Source organism: Canis aureus, chromosome 18 (genome assembly GCF_053574225.1).
Source record: "Canis aureus isolate CA01 chromosome 18, VMU_Caureus_v.1.0, whole genome shotgun sequence".
Lineage (NCBI taxonomy): Eukaryota > Metazoa > Chordata > Mammalia > Carnivora > Canidae > Canis > Canis aureus.
The window spans coordinates 24419115-24437794 of NC_135628.1; the positions used below are offsets into that span (position 1 = coordinate 24419115).

At 37.5% G+C, this 18680-nt stretch overlaps 1 protein-coding gene across 7 annotated transcripts in view; it reads left to right on the forward strand.

Moving 5' to 3' along the window:
- Positions 1 to 12749, forward strand: part of HYCC1 (hyccin PI4KA lipid kinase complex subunit 1) — a 123195-nt gene extending 110446 nt beyond the window's left edge. For 5 of the 7 annotated variants that reach the window (XR_013356736.1, XR_013356738.1, XR_013356740.1 and 2 more), the window contains exon 14: positions 12469 to 12523. Coding sequence is in view for 1 of the 7 variants with exons in the window: in XM_077856557.1 (XP_077712683.1) it covers positions 12469 to 12593 (125 nt within the window). In the remaining 6 variants the exon portion in view is untranslated. Of the gene's footprint in view, positions 1 to 12468 lie in introns of all 7 variants that reach the window. The other 2 variants (XR_013356741.1, XM_077856557.1) reach the window with 2 other exon arrangements.
- Positions 12750 to 18680: the final 5931 nt, after the last annotated feature.

Genomic DNA, 18680 nt, shown 5'->3' on the forward strand with positions numbered 1-18680 from the left:
AATAGACCTTTGTGCTACTCCACTGTACAGTAGTATGCCTTACTCATTTCCCCATTTTTCATCTAAAGCTATTTCTAAGTTTTAAATTATTAAAAACAAAATTTTAGACTCAGGGATACCTGGGTGGCTCAGCGGTTGAGTGTCTGCCTTTGACTCAAGGCATGATCCTAGGGTCGGGACCGAGTCCTGGATCAGGCTCCTTGGTGGGAGCCTGCTTCTCCCTCTGTCTGTGTCTCTGCCTCTCTCTCTGTGTCTATCATGAATAAATAAAATCTTAAAAACATTTCTTTTAGACTCAAAAATTGGGGGCAAAAAAGATTTTAAAACTCTTTTAAGTCCAACTTTTATTTTAAAGGTAGCATTCAAACTGCCCGTGTAAGAATCTTTTGGGCAGATTTTCCATCCTCATCCACAGAGAATCTGGTTCAGCAGATGAGAGGGGTTGGGAGTGGAGCATGGGAATCTGCATTTTCATAAGCATGTCACTCTGGATCTACCTATGTGTCCTTCAAAATGTTTTGCACACACAATTACTTCCTCATGATGATTTGTTTAAATAAGCCCCAGGAAAGCATTTGCTTCAATGAAGTATCTGACACCTAGAAAGCCCTCAAAAATGTTTTTCAGATAGTTAACTCTCCTAACAGATCCCCTAGATTCAAGGATTTAGACGGAAGGGCTAAGAGCTTCTGTATTGAGGTCACCTAGACAGACCTAAGTAATGAGCCAGCCTTAGCCAGTCTCTGTCTGGATGTCACCAGGTGGTGATACTTTTTTTGTCGTTACTTTTTTACCTTTGTTTCATAATAAAAATTTATTTTTACAAACCCAGTCATGTCTTACCTAAACTGAATAAGGAGAAGAGGGAAGTTTCCTCACCTCTCCTAGATACACTTGTTCTTTGATGGGAGCTTAGACCAGACTTGGCCAGGTGATTGATTTGCAGACTAAATGTAAGAACCATTGCTTTAGACCAACGCATCATATATAGTTAAACAAAACCAAGAATTAAATGACTTGTTCAGGGTTATAGCAATACTTTGAACATACTGGTTCAAATTATTACCTATATAGTCCCCTAAATGGAATTACCATCTTAAAGACATTAGTTCTTTCATGGCTTATTGCTAGGTAGATTTTCTGAATGATTAAAAAAATTCTTTTAAATTGTATTTCTACAAATTATGCATGACATCTAGGCATTAGCAACTATACATTTTTCCCCTACCCTCCAACCCCACTTCCATCAACCAGTGCTCCCCACCTTAGGCTTTGGTTCACTTTTAATTTTTTAAAAAGATTTATTTATTTATTTCAGTGAGAGAGAGAGAGAGAGAAAGAGAGAGCAGTGGGGGTATAGAGAGGGGAGAGGGAGAAAGAAACTCAAGCAGACTCCATGCTGAGTGTGGAGCCCAACCTGGGGCTGCATCTCACCACCCTGAGATCAGACCTGGGCCAAAACTAAGGGTCAGGCACTTAACCAACTGTACCACCCAGGTGCCTCTAATCTACTTTTAATTTTTTTAAAAGATTTTATTTATTTATTCTGGAGATGCAGAGACATAGGCAGGGGGAGAAGCAGGCTCCCTGCCAAGAGCCCAATGCAGGACTTGATCCTAGGACCCTAGGATCATGACCCAAGCCAGAGGCAGATGCTCAATCACTGAGCCACCCAGGGGTCCCTTACTTTTGATTTTTAATAGATGTGCAATTATACCCTAGAATGTCCATTTCCTTAATAAAGAAGCACAGCAAGACCGTGCATTTTTTATTTTGGTAAGTTGATGTCTGCAAGTTTGTATGTGTAAATGGTTTGTCCATATTGACTGTAAATCAGGAAGAATGAGATACTAATCTTATATATTTGAAATTGCCGTTCAATAATTTGGATAGTAAACTTTTATCAATAGTTTATTACACATTTCTCTTCTTTGACTTTGCTTTAATATTGTATACTTTACAAAGTTTTATATTTTATGTATAAATCTGAAAATGGCCCCCATTTTATCATGTACTGGCCTTCTATAGCTGAGATAAATACACCAGTCCATTCCACCCCCCCCCCATATTTAAAAATAATGAGCACTGGGTAATATATAAGACTGCTGAATCACTACTGAACACTACTTCTGAAACTAATAATACATTCTTTGTTAATTAATCAAATTTAAATTTTAGAAATTTATTTTTTTAAACTTTCTTTTTAAAGATTTTATTTATTTATTCATAAGACACACACACACACACACACACACACACACACACACAGAGGCAGAGATACAGGCAGAGGGAGAAGCAGGCTCCATGCAGGGAGCCCGATGCGGAACTAGTTCCCTGTCTCCAGGATCAGGCCCTGGACTCAAGGCGGCACCAAACCGCTGAGCCACCAGGGCTGCCCAAATTTTAGAAATTTAAAAAATAAAAATACATTCAATGTTTAATGCTAGCCTATTTGGAATTCTTTTTAAATTTTGATGTATTAAAAAATCTCTTATCCCTCTTCTTGAATTATTTCTGCCCTACACTGCCTCTTTGTTTACAGTGGTATGTGAATTTTCTCCTCTTTACTAAGGAGTCAGTGGAGATGAAAACAGTTGAATCGAATCACTGACTACCAGTGTTATTCTGGAAAAAAAGGATGCCAGCATTAAGATTATAATGATAATATTGTTATTACTACTACTATGATTATTAATCATCATCATCATTATCAAATAATAATGGAACTACATGATAGATTTGTTTACTATTTTCTCCAGATAAATTTCACTATTAATTTTTCAAGAGAGTGGGCTGGAGAGTATAACTGGTATTTAATTTAACCTAATTTAGTAAACATGTTAATATTTTACTTAGCTTTCTTAGACAGGAACAAGTCATATGTCTTCATAAATTTATCTTTTCCCCCTCTATTAGAGTTTTGTATTTTCCTGTAAATAAATCCATTCTATTAGTGAAATTGTTAATCAGAATAAAGAAGATCTCCATAACTAATATATTTCATTTTTATTAAAAAACATGTAGAAATTAAACATATTTGATATCCTATGTGAAAAGCCAGAATACATAATGCCATGTAAAAATATATCTGCATTTGGGAAAAGATTAGAAAGATTTATATGAAATAAAGACTTAGAATATTATGGTAATTTTTTTCTTTTTGGCAAATTTCCTTTAATGATATTATTAAATTCTTATGAGAAGAAATTAAACATGATGACTTTTATGAAATATTTTCTTTTACAATATGACTTATACCCTTTTCCTCTTGAAAACATGAAGAAGCCTGCTCTGTTTCACTTTGCATTCCAGAAATAAGCACTATGAGGCTCCAAAGACAAATTCTTTTTCAATTTCAATTACTAAGTTTTCTTTAGGATTTGGAACTTTTACATTACCTATTTTTATTGCTCTTACCATGTTATTTATTTCCTTGCTTTTATTTTATCAGTTTTAATATTGTATTTATAGTATTCTGGTAGCTGTCTATTCCTAAGTAGTAATAAAAATCTTGTTAGGGTATAAGAAAATTATATTCTCCTAATTTTTCTTCTAAAATTTATAATAAAAATTTCAAATATTAGAAATACTGATTCCTTGAATCAACAATTATTTATGTTCACATTATATATATTGTACATATAAATTATATTTCTCCTGTTTTAACTCACTTTTGTATTTGCTGTCTCTTAGTTTGTTCTTCAACAAATAGTTATTAATGCAGCAGTTAATTCTACTGACTGGCATTTTCTTTTTCTCTTCTCATTGCTTGTGTTAATGGGTTCTTTTATTAAATTTTTTTGGTAGAATCAATGATTGGTGTTATTAATTTTAGTTTTTCTTCTCCTCAGAATATATTTATTCTTATTCTTATTACTTCTCCTTTCCTACTTTCTCTTGGCTTGCTATTTAGTTTGTTTTATTTCTCAAACTAAAGTACAAACCCAGTTGATATTTCTCTTTTTATTTCTTAGTACTAGAAACCTCTAGAACAATACAATATTCCATAATGTTCTGCTTTTGTAATATACCATAAATTTTGACTTAGTGCATTTGCATATTGTGTTACTTTGTAATTTAGCCAAGCATTAGGAAAACATATAGAAATATATTTCTATTTGGGCACTTTTTAAAAAAAAGATTTTATGTTTGAGTAACCTCTACACCCCATGTGGAGCTCAAACTCACAACCCGAGATTAAGAGTTACTTGCTCGACTGAGCAACCCAGGTATCCCTTCTATCTGGACTTTTTTTTTTTTTTTTTTAGATTTTTTAAAAAAGATTTTATTCATTTATTCATGAGAGACACACAAATAGAGAGAGGCAGAGAACACAGGCAGAGGGAGAAGCAGGCTCCATGCAGGGAGCCCGACATGGGACTCATCCCGGGTCTCCAGGATCAGGCCCTGGGCTGAAGGCGGCGCTAAACTGCTGAGCCACCTGGGCTGCCCTATCTGGACACTTTTAAATTCTAATGTTGTTGTAGATCATTTTGTTGTGATCTGAGTATGTGGTTTGCTGAATTTCTGCCTTTGTGCATTTCCTAGTTATGTCATTGTTCCCCAAAATGTGGTTACTTTTTGTGAAAAACCCACAATAACTAAAAGAAAATGTTTTCTTGCCTTATCATTGTTTTTTTTAAATGAACTGGGTTATTACTACATAATGTATCATTTTATTCAACTTTTAATTTTTAAGAAAACATTTGTCTATGTGTGTATTTTGTCATATTCTTTCTGATAATCAAATATTGAGGTTTTAAAGTATGTTTTAATTTTTATTTCTTTTTGCATTTCAGGCACTGTCTAGATTATATTTTTGTGGCTATATTGTTTGGGATATATAATATCAATGTTAGATTTTCTCTTTTTATTTTATTTTTTATTTTATTTTTCAAGTTTTTATCTAATTCCATTTACTTAACATAGACTGTAATATTGTTTCAGGCGTAAAATTTGGTGATTTTCACATATAACACCCCGTGCTCATCACAGGTGCACTCCTTAATGCCCACCACCCATTTAACCCAATCCCCTCACCACTTCCCCTCCAGCACCCCTCAGTTTGTTTTCTATAGTAATAAAGACTCTGTTTCTTGGTTTGCCTCTCTTTTCCATTCCCTCTCTTTTAAATATACCTTATACAATCATATAGGGATCTTGTTTACTTCATAATGCTTTTGGTAAGATCTCTGCTCTATTCACTATCATGATAGTAATCCCTACTTTTCTTGTATCAAAAAATTCAATTTTCTTCATTTTCAATTTAAGCCATCCTAATTTTTAGTTCCTCTGTGTATTTGTGTTTTTAAGATGCCTTTTAAACGCATCAGATTTATTGGATTTCTTTTTAATCCAGATATTTATCTTTTTTAAATTGAAGTAAAGTTGACATACAATGTTATATTAGTTACAGGGGTACAACATAATGATTCAACAATTCTACACATTATGCTCTGCTCACCATAAGTGTAACTACCATCTATCACCATACAATGTTATTAAAATACTATTGACTATATTCCCTATATTGTACCTTCTCTCTGTATGACTTATTCTATTACGAGAAGCCTGGATCTCCCACTCCCCTTCACCCATTTCGCTCATCCCTTCACCCCTCTTCCCTCTGGCAACCATCACTTTGTTTTCTGTATTTATAGGTCTATTTCTGCTGTTTGCTCTACACATAAGTAAAATCATGTAGTATTTATCTTCTTTGTTTGATTTATTTCACTTAGCATGATACCCTCTAGGTCCATCCATGTTGTTCCAAACGGCAAGATCTTAGTCTTTTTATAGCTAAGTAATATTCCATTGTGTGTGTATATATATATAACATATTTTTTTAAGATTTATTTATTTATACATGAGAGGCACACAGAGAGAAGCAGAGACATAAGCAGAAGGAGAAGCACGCTCCCTCTGGGGAGCACAATGTGGGACTTGATCCTGGATCCCGGGATTACGCCCGGAGCCAAAGGCAGGCGCTCAACCGCTGAGCCACCCAGGTGTCGCTATATACAACATCTTTATCCATCTTTTTTTTTTTTTGTTTTGACAGAGAGAGAGAGAACAGAGGGGAAGGGCAGAAGAAGGAAAGAGAATCATAAGAAGACTCCCCATTGAGCACAGAGCCCAATGGGGGGCTCCATCTCATGAATCTGAGATCATGACCTGAGCTGAAACCAAGATTAGAGTGCTTAACTGACTATGCCACCCAGGTGCCCCAATCCATTCATCTGTTGATGGATGCTTGGGTTGCTTCATATTGGCTATTATAAATGATGCTGCAATAAACATAGGGATGTGAGATACTTATCCTTTTTTAAAAGGAAGCTTAGTCAAATCATATTTCTTCTTTTAATCAATTCCATTGCATTCACATTATTTTATTTCTATATAAGCTTAAATATTGTTACTACACCTTTTTTTTCCCCCTTAAAAAAAAAAAAACTAAACAAGTTTTTTTGTACCTCTTTAAAATGTATCCCTCCCAGGGTGCCTGGCTGGCTCAGTGGGTACAGCATGGAACTCTTGATCTCAGGGTTGTGAGTTTAGGTATAGAAATTATTTAAAAATTAAAGAAAATCAAGTGTTTATCTCTCCCTCTAATTCCATCAGGAGGCAATCACTGATCTGCTTTCTGTCAGTAAAGATTAGTTTCCATTTTCTAGAATTATAAATGGAATCATAAAGTACATACTTGTTCTTTTATTCAGTATAATTGTCTTGGGATTCACCCATGTTATGGTGGGAATGAATAGTTTATCCTTTTTTTGTAGTTAAGATAGCTAAATAGTGGTCCAGTGGATGGATATATCACAATTTGTTTAGCTATTCACCTGTTGATGGACATTTGAGTTGTTTACAGTTTTTGTATATTACAAATAAAGCAGATATGAATATTTGAATGCAAGTGTTTATGTGGACATATGTTTTCCTTTCTCTTGGGTATATGCACAGGAGTGTGTCTTAGTCTGTTTGGGCTGCTTTAACAAAATACCACAGACTGGGTGGTTAATAAACAATAGAAAATTATTTCTCACAGTCCTGGTAGCTGGAAGTCTGAGATCAGGATACCAGCATAGTTAGATGAGGGATTCTTCAGGGTTGGAGACTTCTCATTGTGTCTTCATATGGTGGAAGGGTCTGGGGAGCCCTATAGCATCTCTTTTACAAGAACACTACTACTATGCATAAGAGCTTCACCTTTATGACCTAACCACATTTCAAAGGCCCCACCTCCTAACACTATCACATCAGGCATTAAGATTTCAACATATGTGGCAAATTGAACACCAATAAAAAATAAATTTATTATTAAAAAAAAAGATTTCAACATATGAATGGGGTAGGGGGGTACAGGGGAGATATGCTAACATTTAGAGCACAGCTGAGAGGTATTGTTGGGTTGTATGGTAACTCTATGATTAACCTTTTGAGAAATCACCAAACTGTTTTCTACATGGCTACACCATTTTATACACGCTCCAGTAGTTTATGAGAGTTGCTAGTACTTCACCTTCTTACCAACACTTGTTATAGCCTGCTTTTTGTTGTTGTTATTGCCTGTTTTTAAAAAAACTCTAGCCATCCTAGTTTATGTGAAGTGGTATCTTACTATGGTTTTGATTTACGGTTCCCTAATGACTAATGATATTGAGCATCTTTTTATGTGCTTAATGGCCATTGATATATCTTCTTTGGTTGTTGAAGTACAATTTATTTTATTCCCTTTACGATCCATATTTTAGTATTTATATCTAAGAAATATTGTTTATCCTGAGATAAAAAAAAGATTTTTTTCCTTTGTTTTCATCTAGGAGTTTTATAGATTTAGGTTTTATGTTTATATTCTGTGATACAGTTTCACCTAATTTTATATGTGATTTGAAGAAAGAATTCATGTTTATTTTTCTCCATATAGCTATACAATTACTCCGGTACCATTTGTTGAAAAGATTTTCCTTTTTCCATTGAATTACTTTGGTACTTAAAGAAAATCTGCCAACCTTATGGTTCTATTTCTAGACTGTATTCTCTTCCATTAGTCTATTTACTATACCTTTGCCAATAGCAAAGTGTCTTGATACAGAGTTTCTCACCTCAGAACTACTAAAATTTTGGCTCCAATAATTCTTTGTGGAAGAGCTAAAAGTTGTCCTGTGCATTGTAGGATGCTTAACAACATTTATGACCTTTATCCAGTGTTCTGCACCCACTGTAGACAGCAGATAGATAATCATGTTCTTTTATTCATTCTGCCAATCTTTGTCTTCTAATTGGCATATTACAGCATTTGCATTTAATGTAATTATTGATATGTTAAGGCTTAAGCCTGCCATTCTATTTGTTTTCTATCAGTTTCCTCTGTTTTTGTTTGTTTTCTTTTCTTTTTTTTTCTTAGTCTGGGTCTCTTAAACATTGTTTTAGAATACACTGTATTTCTTAAAAATTCTGTTTTCTTTCAAAACCTATTTGTATCTTTTTGTTTAGAGTACGCCTTTTGTAGGGAGCATATAATTGAGTCTTGCTTTTAAAAAAAAAAAGTTATTTATTTATTTATTTGAGGGACAGAGAGCACAGAGGGAGAGGGAGAGGGAGGAGCAGGCTCTCCGCTGAGCAGAGAGCCCAAAGTGGGGTTCCATCCCAGGACTCTGAGATCATGACCTGATCCAAAGGCAGGTACCCAACCAACTGAGCTACCCAGGCACTCCAAATCTTGCTTTCTTATTCACTCTCACAATCTTTTCCCTTTACATGATGTGTTTAGATCATAAACCTAGTGTAATTATTGATATGGTTAGATTTATTTCTATCATTTAATAATTCATCTTTTGTAACCCTTGTTTCTTATTCTTCTGTTCCTACACTCTAGCTTTTTAAAAAGTTTTTTTAGTATTCCATTTTAATTTATCTGCTGATATTTAGGCTCTTCCCCTTTATGTTATTGCTATTTTTAGTGATTGCTCTTGGCATTGCAATATACATCTCTAATTAGGCTTTGTTTTTTTAATACAGTGGGTCAAAAGCTATTCTGGAAGCTCACCTAACAGATGTCTATTTATATCTCATTGACTAAAACTGGCTCTCATCTCTACTTTCATAGCAATCATTGTCCACAGGTAGCAACTGCGTTACACAAATTAAGATTCACATTATGGAAATGGTATAGAAATCCATCTACATTGAAATAGAGGAGTCTCTGCCTGCTACCTGAATAAATTGGTGTTTGTTAGCAGAGAAAGGGAAGTGAATATAGGATAAACAGTCAGTGTCTACCATAGTGACTAATCTTATATAATAAACCTAGTTTGCCAAACTTTTAATCTCAGTACACTGAAAAACAGTTCTTTTTTTGTTATTAATAATTTATTTTACTAAGGAAATCTATCCCTTTCAAAGTAGTATGCAAACTCTAACTTTTAATATCTGTTGCCACTATACCTCCTATTCCCATTTTGTTGTTTATTTGGGTTAGGAGTGCCCTTTAAGACAAAGTTTGTACAAAGCTCCTCTATAGTAGATAATAATCACAATCTATTAATGAATGAATGAGTAATGAATGAATGTATAGAAGTAGATGTTTTCTGACTATAAAAATAAAATTTGATAAAAGATCAGTTCAAACTTACCCTAGCGGATCAGAATTTCCTCCAATGAGATTATTTTGCCATAAAGGAGACAATCATGATTAAAACAAAACAGGGAAAAAAAAAAAAACAAACCTTAATTGACCATTGGGTTGTTTCCTTTCCCATTTTTATTTTTTTTAATTATTAAAAAAAAATTTTTTTATTGGTGTTCAACTTACCAACATACAGAATAACCCCCAGTACCCGTCACCCAATCACTCCCACCCCCTGCCCTCCTCCCCTTCTACCACCCCTAGTTCGTTTCCCATTTTTAAAAGAGAGTAGGTGTCATAAACAATGTTGCTTGTGACTTTGTTTTTAAAAGGTCACATAGCCTTTTTAGTGTCTTTTATTTCATATGTTTTAGTACAATAGACATACTTGAGAAAATAAGCTTAGTTGGGGTGGGGGAAGAATTGGCATTTGCAAAGTTTAATTAAATATAAAATGCTTGACTTGTAAAAACTGGGCCTGTGGTTTTGAAAACACATTTCCTACTTTCTTCTCTAATGGGAACTTGCAGCTCTTTTTTAATGATGATTGAATTATAAATTCTCTAGGGCAGAGACTGTATTTTCTATCTCATTAACAACTTGTGTGTGTATAGAGATAGGTTGTTCAGCCTCATGATGATTTATAATTTAATAAATGCATACATGGGCATTATTATCTTATTGAATTTCCTTAACCTTCCAAGGAAGTAGTCAAGGAAAATTCTCCCACTTTATGGATAGGGAAGCTGAGTCTTAACAATGAATGAAAAATTTAAATCCACATGACTTGTATTGTTGTAGTTGAGACTAAGATCTGCTTCTCAACCCAATGCTCTTTCCTCTACACCAGCATCCTCAGGCTTCTCTTCCCCCATTGCAAACTTCCCTGGAATTGGGCTGCTACAATTTGCATGGAGACTCTCCTGCCACCTAAGTGTTTCCCAGAGCAACAGCATGGGCAGTTTGGGTAGGAAATCATTTATTGTGTAGGGCTTTCCTATTTAGCTTTGCTGGACCTCACCCACTAAGTGCCAGCACAGTCCCTCTGTTGTTGTGACATCCAGAAATTGCCCCCTCATTATCAGATGCTCCATGGAAAACAATACTGTCCAGAACTCTCCACCAGTCTGCTTATCTGCTATCATAAATGGCAGGACTGGCAACCACAATGAATAAAAATAGCCTTGACAAAGCGTTTTGAACTTTGACCAAACACATATACCCTCCTGTATGCAGAGCTGCTCTAGGACACAGGACGACATGTTTAGAGGGGATAAAAAGAATATTTGAAATCCTTCATGCAAAGGATGTGCCAAAGATTAGAAAATTAGCTACCAGTTGGGGTAGGGGAATCACCCCAAAATAATCCTGATGATAACAACAATAATGCTAACGTTGAGTTGTTGCTATATATTGATGCTATGGTGAGTCACTTACATGTATTATCCGATGTCATTCTCCCATGCAGGTGTTGCTACCATTGTCCTTGTGTTATAGATTAGTGAGCTACCATCATCCCTTGCTGTAGCCATTACTATAACCTTTCTGGTCTTTCTGCTTTCATAGTTATTCCCATGTAGTCCATTCTCCACAAAATCCATCGGAGCCATTTTACATAACATGAAATCAGGCCATGTCACTCTTCTGCTAAAACTCTCCAACTACGTCCTGATACTGAATAAAATCTAAAGGTCCACAGTGGCTCATGGGCACATATATGCCCTGCCCACACCCCCTCACTGCTCCCCCCAACTCCTGCTCTGCCTCACACGGACCTCACTCCAGCCACACTAGCTCTTTGCCCTTCTCCAAAGCTTTGTTCCTGTCTGCAGTTGTTCTCTCCCCAAGATATGATGCCCTTTCTTACTGCATTTTGACTCTGACCTAATCTCATACCCAACAGAGCCCGTTTCTGATGGCTTTCTCTAAAATTGCCCCCCTTCTTCACTCTTTTCCCATCATCCTGCTTTACTTGTCTTAACAGCTCTTGGTGCCACTTGACATTCCATTAACTGCTTCTTTATCCATGCGCTATTTCTCCTTTCATTAGAATGGGAGCTTAGTAAGAGGGTGCTTTGTCTTGCTCTCCCTTTAGAAAAGTATTTGGCATATAGTAACTCAATATTTGTTGAATACATGTGGCTTAGAGAGCTCAAGTCGCTTGCCAGATAGAGCTAATAAAGGGTAGATTTGCACTGTGAACTTCCAAAATGTCAGAGAAGACTCCTCTTTGGGAACGAAAAAACTACAGATGGTAGAGAAGCTCAGAATGGGAGATGGGAACAGAACAAGGTCTTTCTCCTCTCTGCCAGGGAATGTTCAAAGGAAGTTGTTTTTTTATTTTTTTAAGTATGCAATAACCAAATAGAATTGTACAAAAGGTAAAACGAAGGTGCAGATACTTTCAGAGGCTTCAAGTCAGGAGTCTGCAGGTAAACTGAAACTAAAGCCCATTTCTCTTCCTGGGCTGTGCATTTTGTTAGATAGCCATATGCTTTAGCCTTGGTGCTTAATTGTTATATGAAAGAAATCCATACAGCTGGGAGCTGTGTGCCCTTAAAGCAGTTCTGGAGGGATCATTTTGAACAAGTAAATTCTAGCTTAGTTCAAAAATAACCAAACCAGAATTGCAGTCTGCCCATTAGTTTTTGCTTTGTTCTGTTGCTTTAGAGTTATATTTAATTTATGAACTTTTCTCTTCCAGTTCTTGGCATCATATCTTTTTGTCCCTTTCTCCTTCTATAATATAATTCCCAGGAAGCCTGGGTAGCTTTATGTTGAATAGTTAAATAATTTTTTTTAACTTTACAAATTTTTAAATGGTTTATCTTTTTGGCTAGGGGGAAGCAAGGGAAGTCGACAGAATAGAGCCTCAAGTGATGATGTGGACTCAGTTTCTTGCTGGAATTTGCAAAGCCGATTTAAATATGATCTTAGTTGTCAGAAGATTGCTTTTAAGATGTAGAAATCCAAGAAGACAGCCTCTGAGAATACAAATTTTGAAGAACTTGGAACCTTTTTCATTTCAAATACAATATTAACCACAGAGCTCATCTAGCTGGATATCACAGAGTGTGCAACATAAGGAAATCAAAATAATAAAAACAGCCTCTCTACCGTGCCGGTGTTCAGTGCTATCTTTGCCCTATGCCATCTCCTGCATGTTACTGTTTCCAGAAATAGCAGTGTGTGCAAGAGATCTAAAGGGTGGAATATGAAATCATGATGACTAGTAAGACGCAATGAATGGATTCCTCAGCAGCAGCAATATGAGGACTTGAAATTTGGAAATGATGCTTCCAGGGTTGTTTGTCTCACTGTCGAGGCAAAGCAAAGTTTATGTGAGGGGAAAAAAGAAAGTAATAAGAATGCCTGAAAGTCACATAGTGTTTAAGACAGAAAGGCATAGCAGTTCATAGGGAGGGTTAAAGGCATAAGGAAAGCCTTTGACCTGAGGTGGCCCACACATCTGTGGGATTCAGGGGTCTGGGCTTCCAGAGGGATGACTTGGTGGGCTTCAGCACTTAGTGGGACTGTTTGCAGAGCTCTTACATTTCTGTAATTCCCCCCCCACACACACACCTCTGGAGATGTCTTGGCAAGGTATCATTTACATATAAATGCCTCAAATAGAACTAAATTTTAACAGAGGCTGGTAGTGTGGAAATGGTTGCAAATGAATAAAAATGAGGAAGTAGTCACATTAGACCATTTATTTACTTTCACATATTCATCTTTCCATCACACCTAAAATGCCCTTCTTAGTGACAGTGGAAATGAATTATAATTCTAAAGAAATTATTAAGTGTACACATGCACTCATACAACATAAATGTGCATTTTTAACTATCTAAAATGAAATTTATTTTCAATAATAAATAGTTTCACTTGCGAGGGAAATATCAAGATCAAGCCAGTTAGAACTTTTTCTGACATGATATTAACATGAATAGAATGGTTTATCAGAAAAGGAGTGCATGTTGTACTTGTGAAATATTTTTGGGAATTTCAGTTTAACACAGACATAGTGGTTTTATTCATTGCTTTTCAAAGTCCTGAGTATTTTTTGCCAAAGTGTCCACATAATCCATTAAAAAATATATTTTATTGAGAGAGAGAGACAGAAAAAGAGAGTGCATGAGTGCCAGTGGAAGGAGGGGCAGCAGGAGAAGGAGAAAGAGAATCTCAAGCAGACCCCCTCTGAGCTCAGAGCCTGATGTGGGGCTTGATCTCATGACCTGAGATCATGACTTGAGCTGAAATCAAGAGTCTGATGCTTAGCTGACTGAGCCACCCAGGTGCCCCCATATAATCGTGTTTTAATTTGCTGATAACTAAACTTGTTTTCAGTTTACATAAAAGATAATTTATAGGTTGCAGTCCATGCTCTCTTGGTGAACTATAGGCATCTAACAATTTCAGTCCCTGGTTTTAGTCCTCAAGTTTTGAGGATGAAAAGAGACATCAGGAAAACTTAAAGAATAATGAATTACCATTATTTGCAGGGCAAGTGGGAAGATTTGAGGTGCTTCACGACCAGAAAACTTCAACTCCCTTTCACCTGTTAGTGTTTGAAATATATGATTAAAGACAAAATTTTAAAAAACAGTGTTGCCTCCAGGGACCCTCTTATACAATGGGACTCCTATGGGAGGGCGTGGTTGGCCTGCATTCCCAGGGCTGGGGGATGAGGATGCATGTGTGTGAGCCATCCCAGACCCTAGAAAGGGGCACTGTGGTGGAGGTGAGGCTGAGAGGGGTCCTCTACATCCAGGGGCCCTGGGACGGCACAGAGGGAGGTCACTGCAAGGGAAAAGGAGCTACAAAACATCATCCAAAGGGGCTACCTTAGAGCTTTACCTAAGATGGGCCTTGAACTCTGCAGGCTCTAAACCTCTGAATAGTGTGGGGAGACTGGGGGATGGTGGGGAGGTGGCGTTGAAGGAAGGGAAGGTTTGCCTTGCTTTTTGTGAATTTATGTTTAGCCTTCTGTGAAAACAAAAACAAAAACAAAAACGAGGGTTCATTCCAATGCCCACTTAACAGTAACTCTATTTGACGCAGGGAGTCTACGGGCTGGAGGCTATGAAATGAAATTCCTTAGTCAACTAGAGAACCAGATAGGGTTGACAGCTTCTGTGCTTTGTCTCTCTGACTCAGTAGACAAGGCTGATCCTGGAAATAAAGTGAGAAGTAAGTTCTGGAGACCCCAGTCTTGGAGTTCTGGGAGTACATCTAGGGAGTGGGGATGCAGCTGGGGATATGAGCTGGTCCAACAGAATATTGGAGGGGTGGGGGAGTGGGAACTAGCTTCCAAGGGCTCAGCATCAGAGAGTATGGGGCAGGTCATACTAAGGACGCCCAAGTCTTCACAACCTACTGCAGTTCAGAGGATATAGGGGAAAAGGTAGGTGATGGTTTGCTGAGTCTTTCTCTCCTGCTCATCGAACACTGCAGCCCTCAATACAACCTCCTCACACACTCCAAATTTTATCACTGCTCATCCAGGCCATAATAGGTCCCAGTTTTCTGTTTTCTAGTGAAATAATATTTCCTTTTGGTGTTAAAAATGATAATTTCTTTATACATTCCAGAAACACAGATAGTAATAAAATGGTCATTGTCAACCACCCCTCTCTTCTTTACTGATTTAAACATTGATGGTTGGGTTGAAGGGAACCTTATTAAAAAGACTTGCTGACAAGCAGTTCTTAAGGTCACATCTGAACAATCCAGCAGGAAAAATATCTTGGTGATGGACTGGAGAGCAAGAGAATCACCCCATAACGCAGACACTCTTCAGGTGAGGAACGCTGGCTAAGATTCTGGAAGCACACAGTTCTAACAGTCTTGGTTCTTTGTTTTACTCTCACCCCTGGATATGGTTGTTCATTACTTATTGACTAAACGAACAAACCTTTTTAGGGCACTCAGAATCTCTCCCTTTTAGTACTCACTTCCCCAAACCTGCTCTCTCACATCCTAATTCCATCCCCAATAAGCAGCCTAGATGCAAATACTTTCAACCAAATTCTACCGGAGTAATTTGGGTGTGTGCGTGACTACTTAAAAATATCTTGACTCCTGTGATATCAAACAAAGCCCACATCCCTGCTATGTGTGCATTCAAAGAATGAGGGAAACCAGATGTTAGTTTAAGAATGGCTCTAACTTTGTGGAAAGCAGATACCTGTTTGCAGGAAGAACGTCTTCAGAACTCATCAGCTTCTTCCCACTCCCACAACTTTCCTCATTCTAATACTGAAAGAAATATTTTTTCTGTCCCAGTACCCCAAACCCTGATGACTGTAGTTGTACCAGAAATTAGAACCCATGTAATTCAATTCTCTCATTTGCTAGATAAGGGGCCTGAAAGTATCTATCCCGAGGGCCTTAATGATGATCTCAAGGTCTCACTTCTAGTTAGAAGTACTAGAACCAAGGAACAAATCTCCAGACTCTCAAGCTAGGATCATGTTGCCCACAAAGGACAGACAGAAGCGGGCAAGAGATGGGCTGTCATGGGACCTATTAAGGCCCCCCATTCAGTTATTAGGAATAGACACACCCTGAGAAGAGTGAAAAGGTCAGAACCATTTATATATGCCAATCTGGAAACATCCCTAGACATTATTGAATGAAAAAAGCAGTTGCCAAATGGGACCTAGAGTGTGAGTCCTTTTATGTGAACCAAAAGGAATAGTGTATTTTCTATGGACAAAATCTGAAGGATGCGTTCCGCCCTGATCACAGTACTTACCTCTGGGCGGCCCTAGCAGTAGAGGATATTAGTCAAAGGAAAGCTTGTCTTTCCTTATTCTTGAATTTTTCTGTAGAGGATATTGGTCAAAGGAAAGCTTGTCTTTCCTTATTTTTGAATTTTTCTAAGGAGAAACTATTTAGAGAGTAATTACTTAAGACTTAATTCCAAAGAGTAAAACTAGTCTTGTTGTACTGCATGTCACCCTGACAGCTTTTTTTCTACCACTGTGGGTCTCGCTCAGAGGGACTCAGGGCATTACCTTAATCCCCGTGAAAAGCCTAGATTAATCCCAAAATTTCAGGGTTGATAATCTGACAGGAGGGGGTGGGGCAGGAAGGAGAGAGTGTGGATTTAATTTTAGTTTCCTCAAAACTTCTCATTACTTCTCCCTCAGGATGACTGCCGCTCTACACCTCTACCTCAGGTCAGGCCAAACTCCTTGAATATAATAATAATGAAGATAACACTAGAAGAATGCAAATCCTGCTAATAACACATGACAAGAGCTATGCTCTTTTGAACACGAATTCTACCCCAGATACTCCTCCATGAGTCTTCTTTCATTATCATTCTTTTTAAAATCTTTATCACTACTCTGAGGGAAGGACTATTATTAGGCCCATTTTAGAGGTGAGAAATTGAGGCTTGAAGAAATCAGTGAACCGGACTGCAGTCACCTGGCTGTTGAGTGGAGGAGCCTGGACCAGAACCCAGACTGTTTGGCTTGAGTTTGTGCTGGGGCACAGGTGTTGGCACTTTCCGTGCTTGAAGAAACGCCGGCTGCTGGTGTCTGCAGGAGTGCATCCAGGTTGGAAGATCTAACTGGTCAGAACTAGAATGTGCTTGCCTTTGGAGGGACCTTCTGTGTGATCTGGCTCCCCGTTGCTTCCTCCTTTGTGCTCCTCTGAGCCTTTCAATTTGAGGTTTCAATTGCTGCTGGGTTCCTACATCAAGTGCATGATTCTATCAGTGTGTAGTGAGGGGAAAAATATTCTCCTTTGGAGAGTAAAATCTCATCTACTGTCATGTATAAGCCTCACAACAATTTCTCAATTGCTAACTCCTCTTACTTAAAACGGCAGCAATAGAAAACATCTTTTAAAAGAGAGAAGGGCTGGCTTCCTGGGGGGTCAGTGAATAATCTCTTGGCTCTTTTTGAAAATACTGACTGTGTCAATTTTGTTCCTTAAAGGCATGAAAAGCCAGAAAGTGGTGAATTTTGAAATGATTTTTATGGTTTATGTAGAGAAAGGTACTATTTAGGAAGCTGGTTGTCTCATGCTAAATAAGGAACCATTTTTCCCCCACCCCTCCTCCTCTCTTCCCCTCCCCCAATTCCAAAATTTGAGGATTATTTCCTTATTTCCCTACTGGTAACCAAGGCATTTCTATTTCATCATGGACAGCTTGAGGTAAGTCACAGGCATCCTTGTTTAAATACATATGAATACACTGATGCATATAGTACGTATGTATATTGCTATCATATTATACTTGTAAACATAGCAAATGGGCTCGATTCTCAAGTGGCTGCTCTGGGCAAGGGCCTGGGCCTGAGCCTGGGACCTAGGATAGGGTGGTGAATAAAGTGGGCACGAGCCCTGCCCTCATGGGGTCTATGTCACACCCTGCCAGCCTGCAGAGCTCTCAGCTCTGCTGAGCTTTCCAGTTACCAGGACTACAGCATTTTCAGAGGGGTGGAGAGTTTTGACAAATGTGTGGTACCATACATATTTCTACAGGCAAAGCCATTTATTTTAGGCTGAAGCTTTGCAGCAAAATTTAAATAATTTATCTGGATGTGTCAGATTGAATGTTTTATGATATGTTTTTGGCTTTCTTTGGTAGAACATTTGTAAAGTAAAAGCTTTGTTATCTTTGATTTCTCAACTGTCTGCCATCAACTGCAAACAAGATATACGGACTTAACGTGGAGGCAGGCTCAAAAATCTGAGAGCTTATCTGAAAGAAATATTTTAGATCATTATGAATTGAATCAGATCCTTAAGGCTACCCAATGCTCTAAGGTCTTGGAACTGAAAACACACAAAAAACGATTTTTGGGGGCCACAGCTGCTACTAATGTTACCCATTATGTTATGAACCAAAGAACCGGAAACTCCCCAATCCTACCCTTCTCCACCTGAAAGAAAAGACTGATTCCTAAAATTCTCATTAAAAAATGGAATCCTTTTGGTTAGGTTGGCATTGCTGTAGGAAAGAGGGTCAATCAGCCTAGGAGGACCAACCCCCAAATTGTGCTTGGCATTAACCATCAGGAAGATTTCA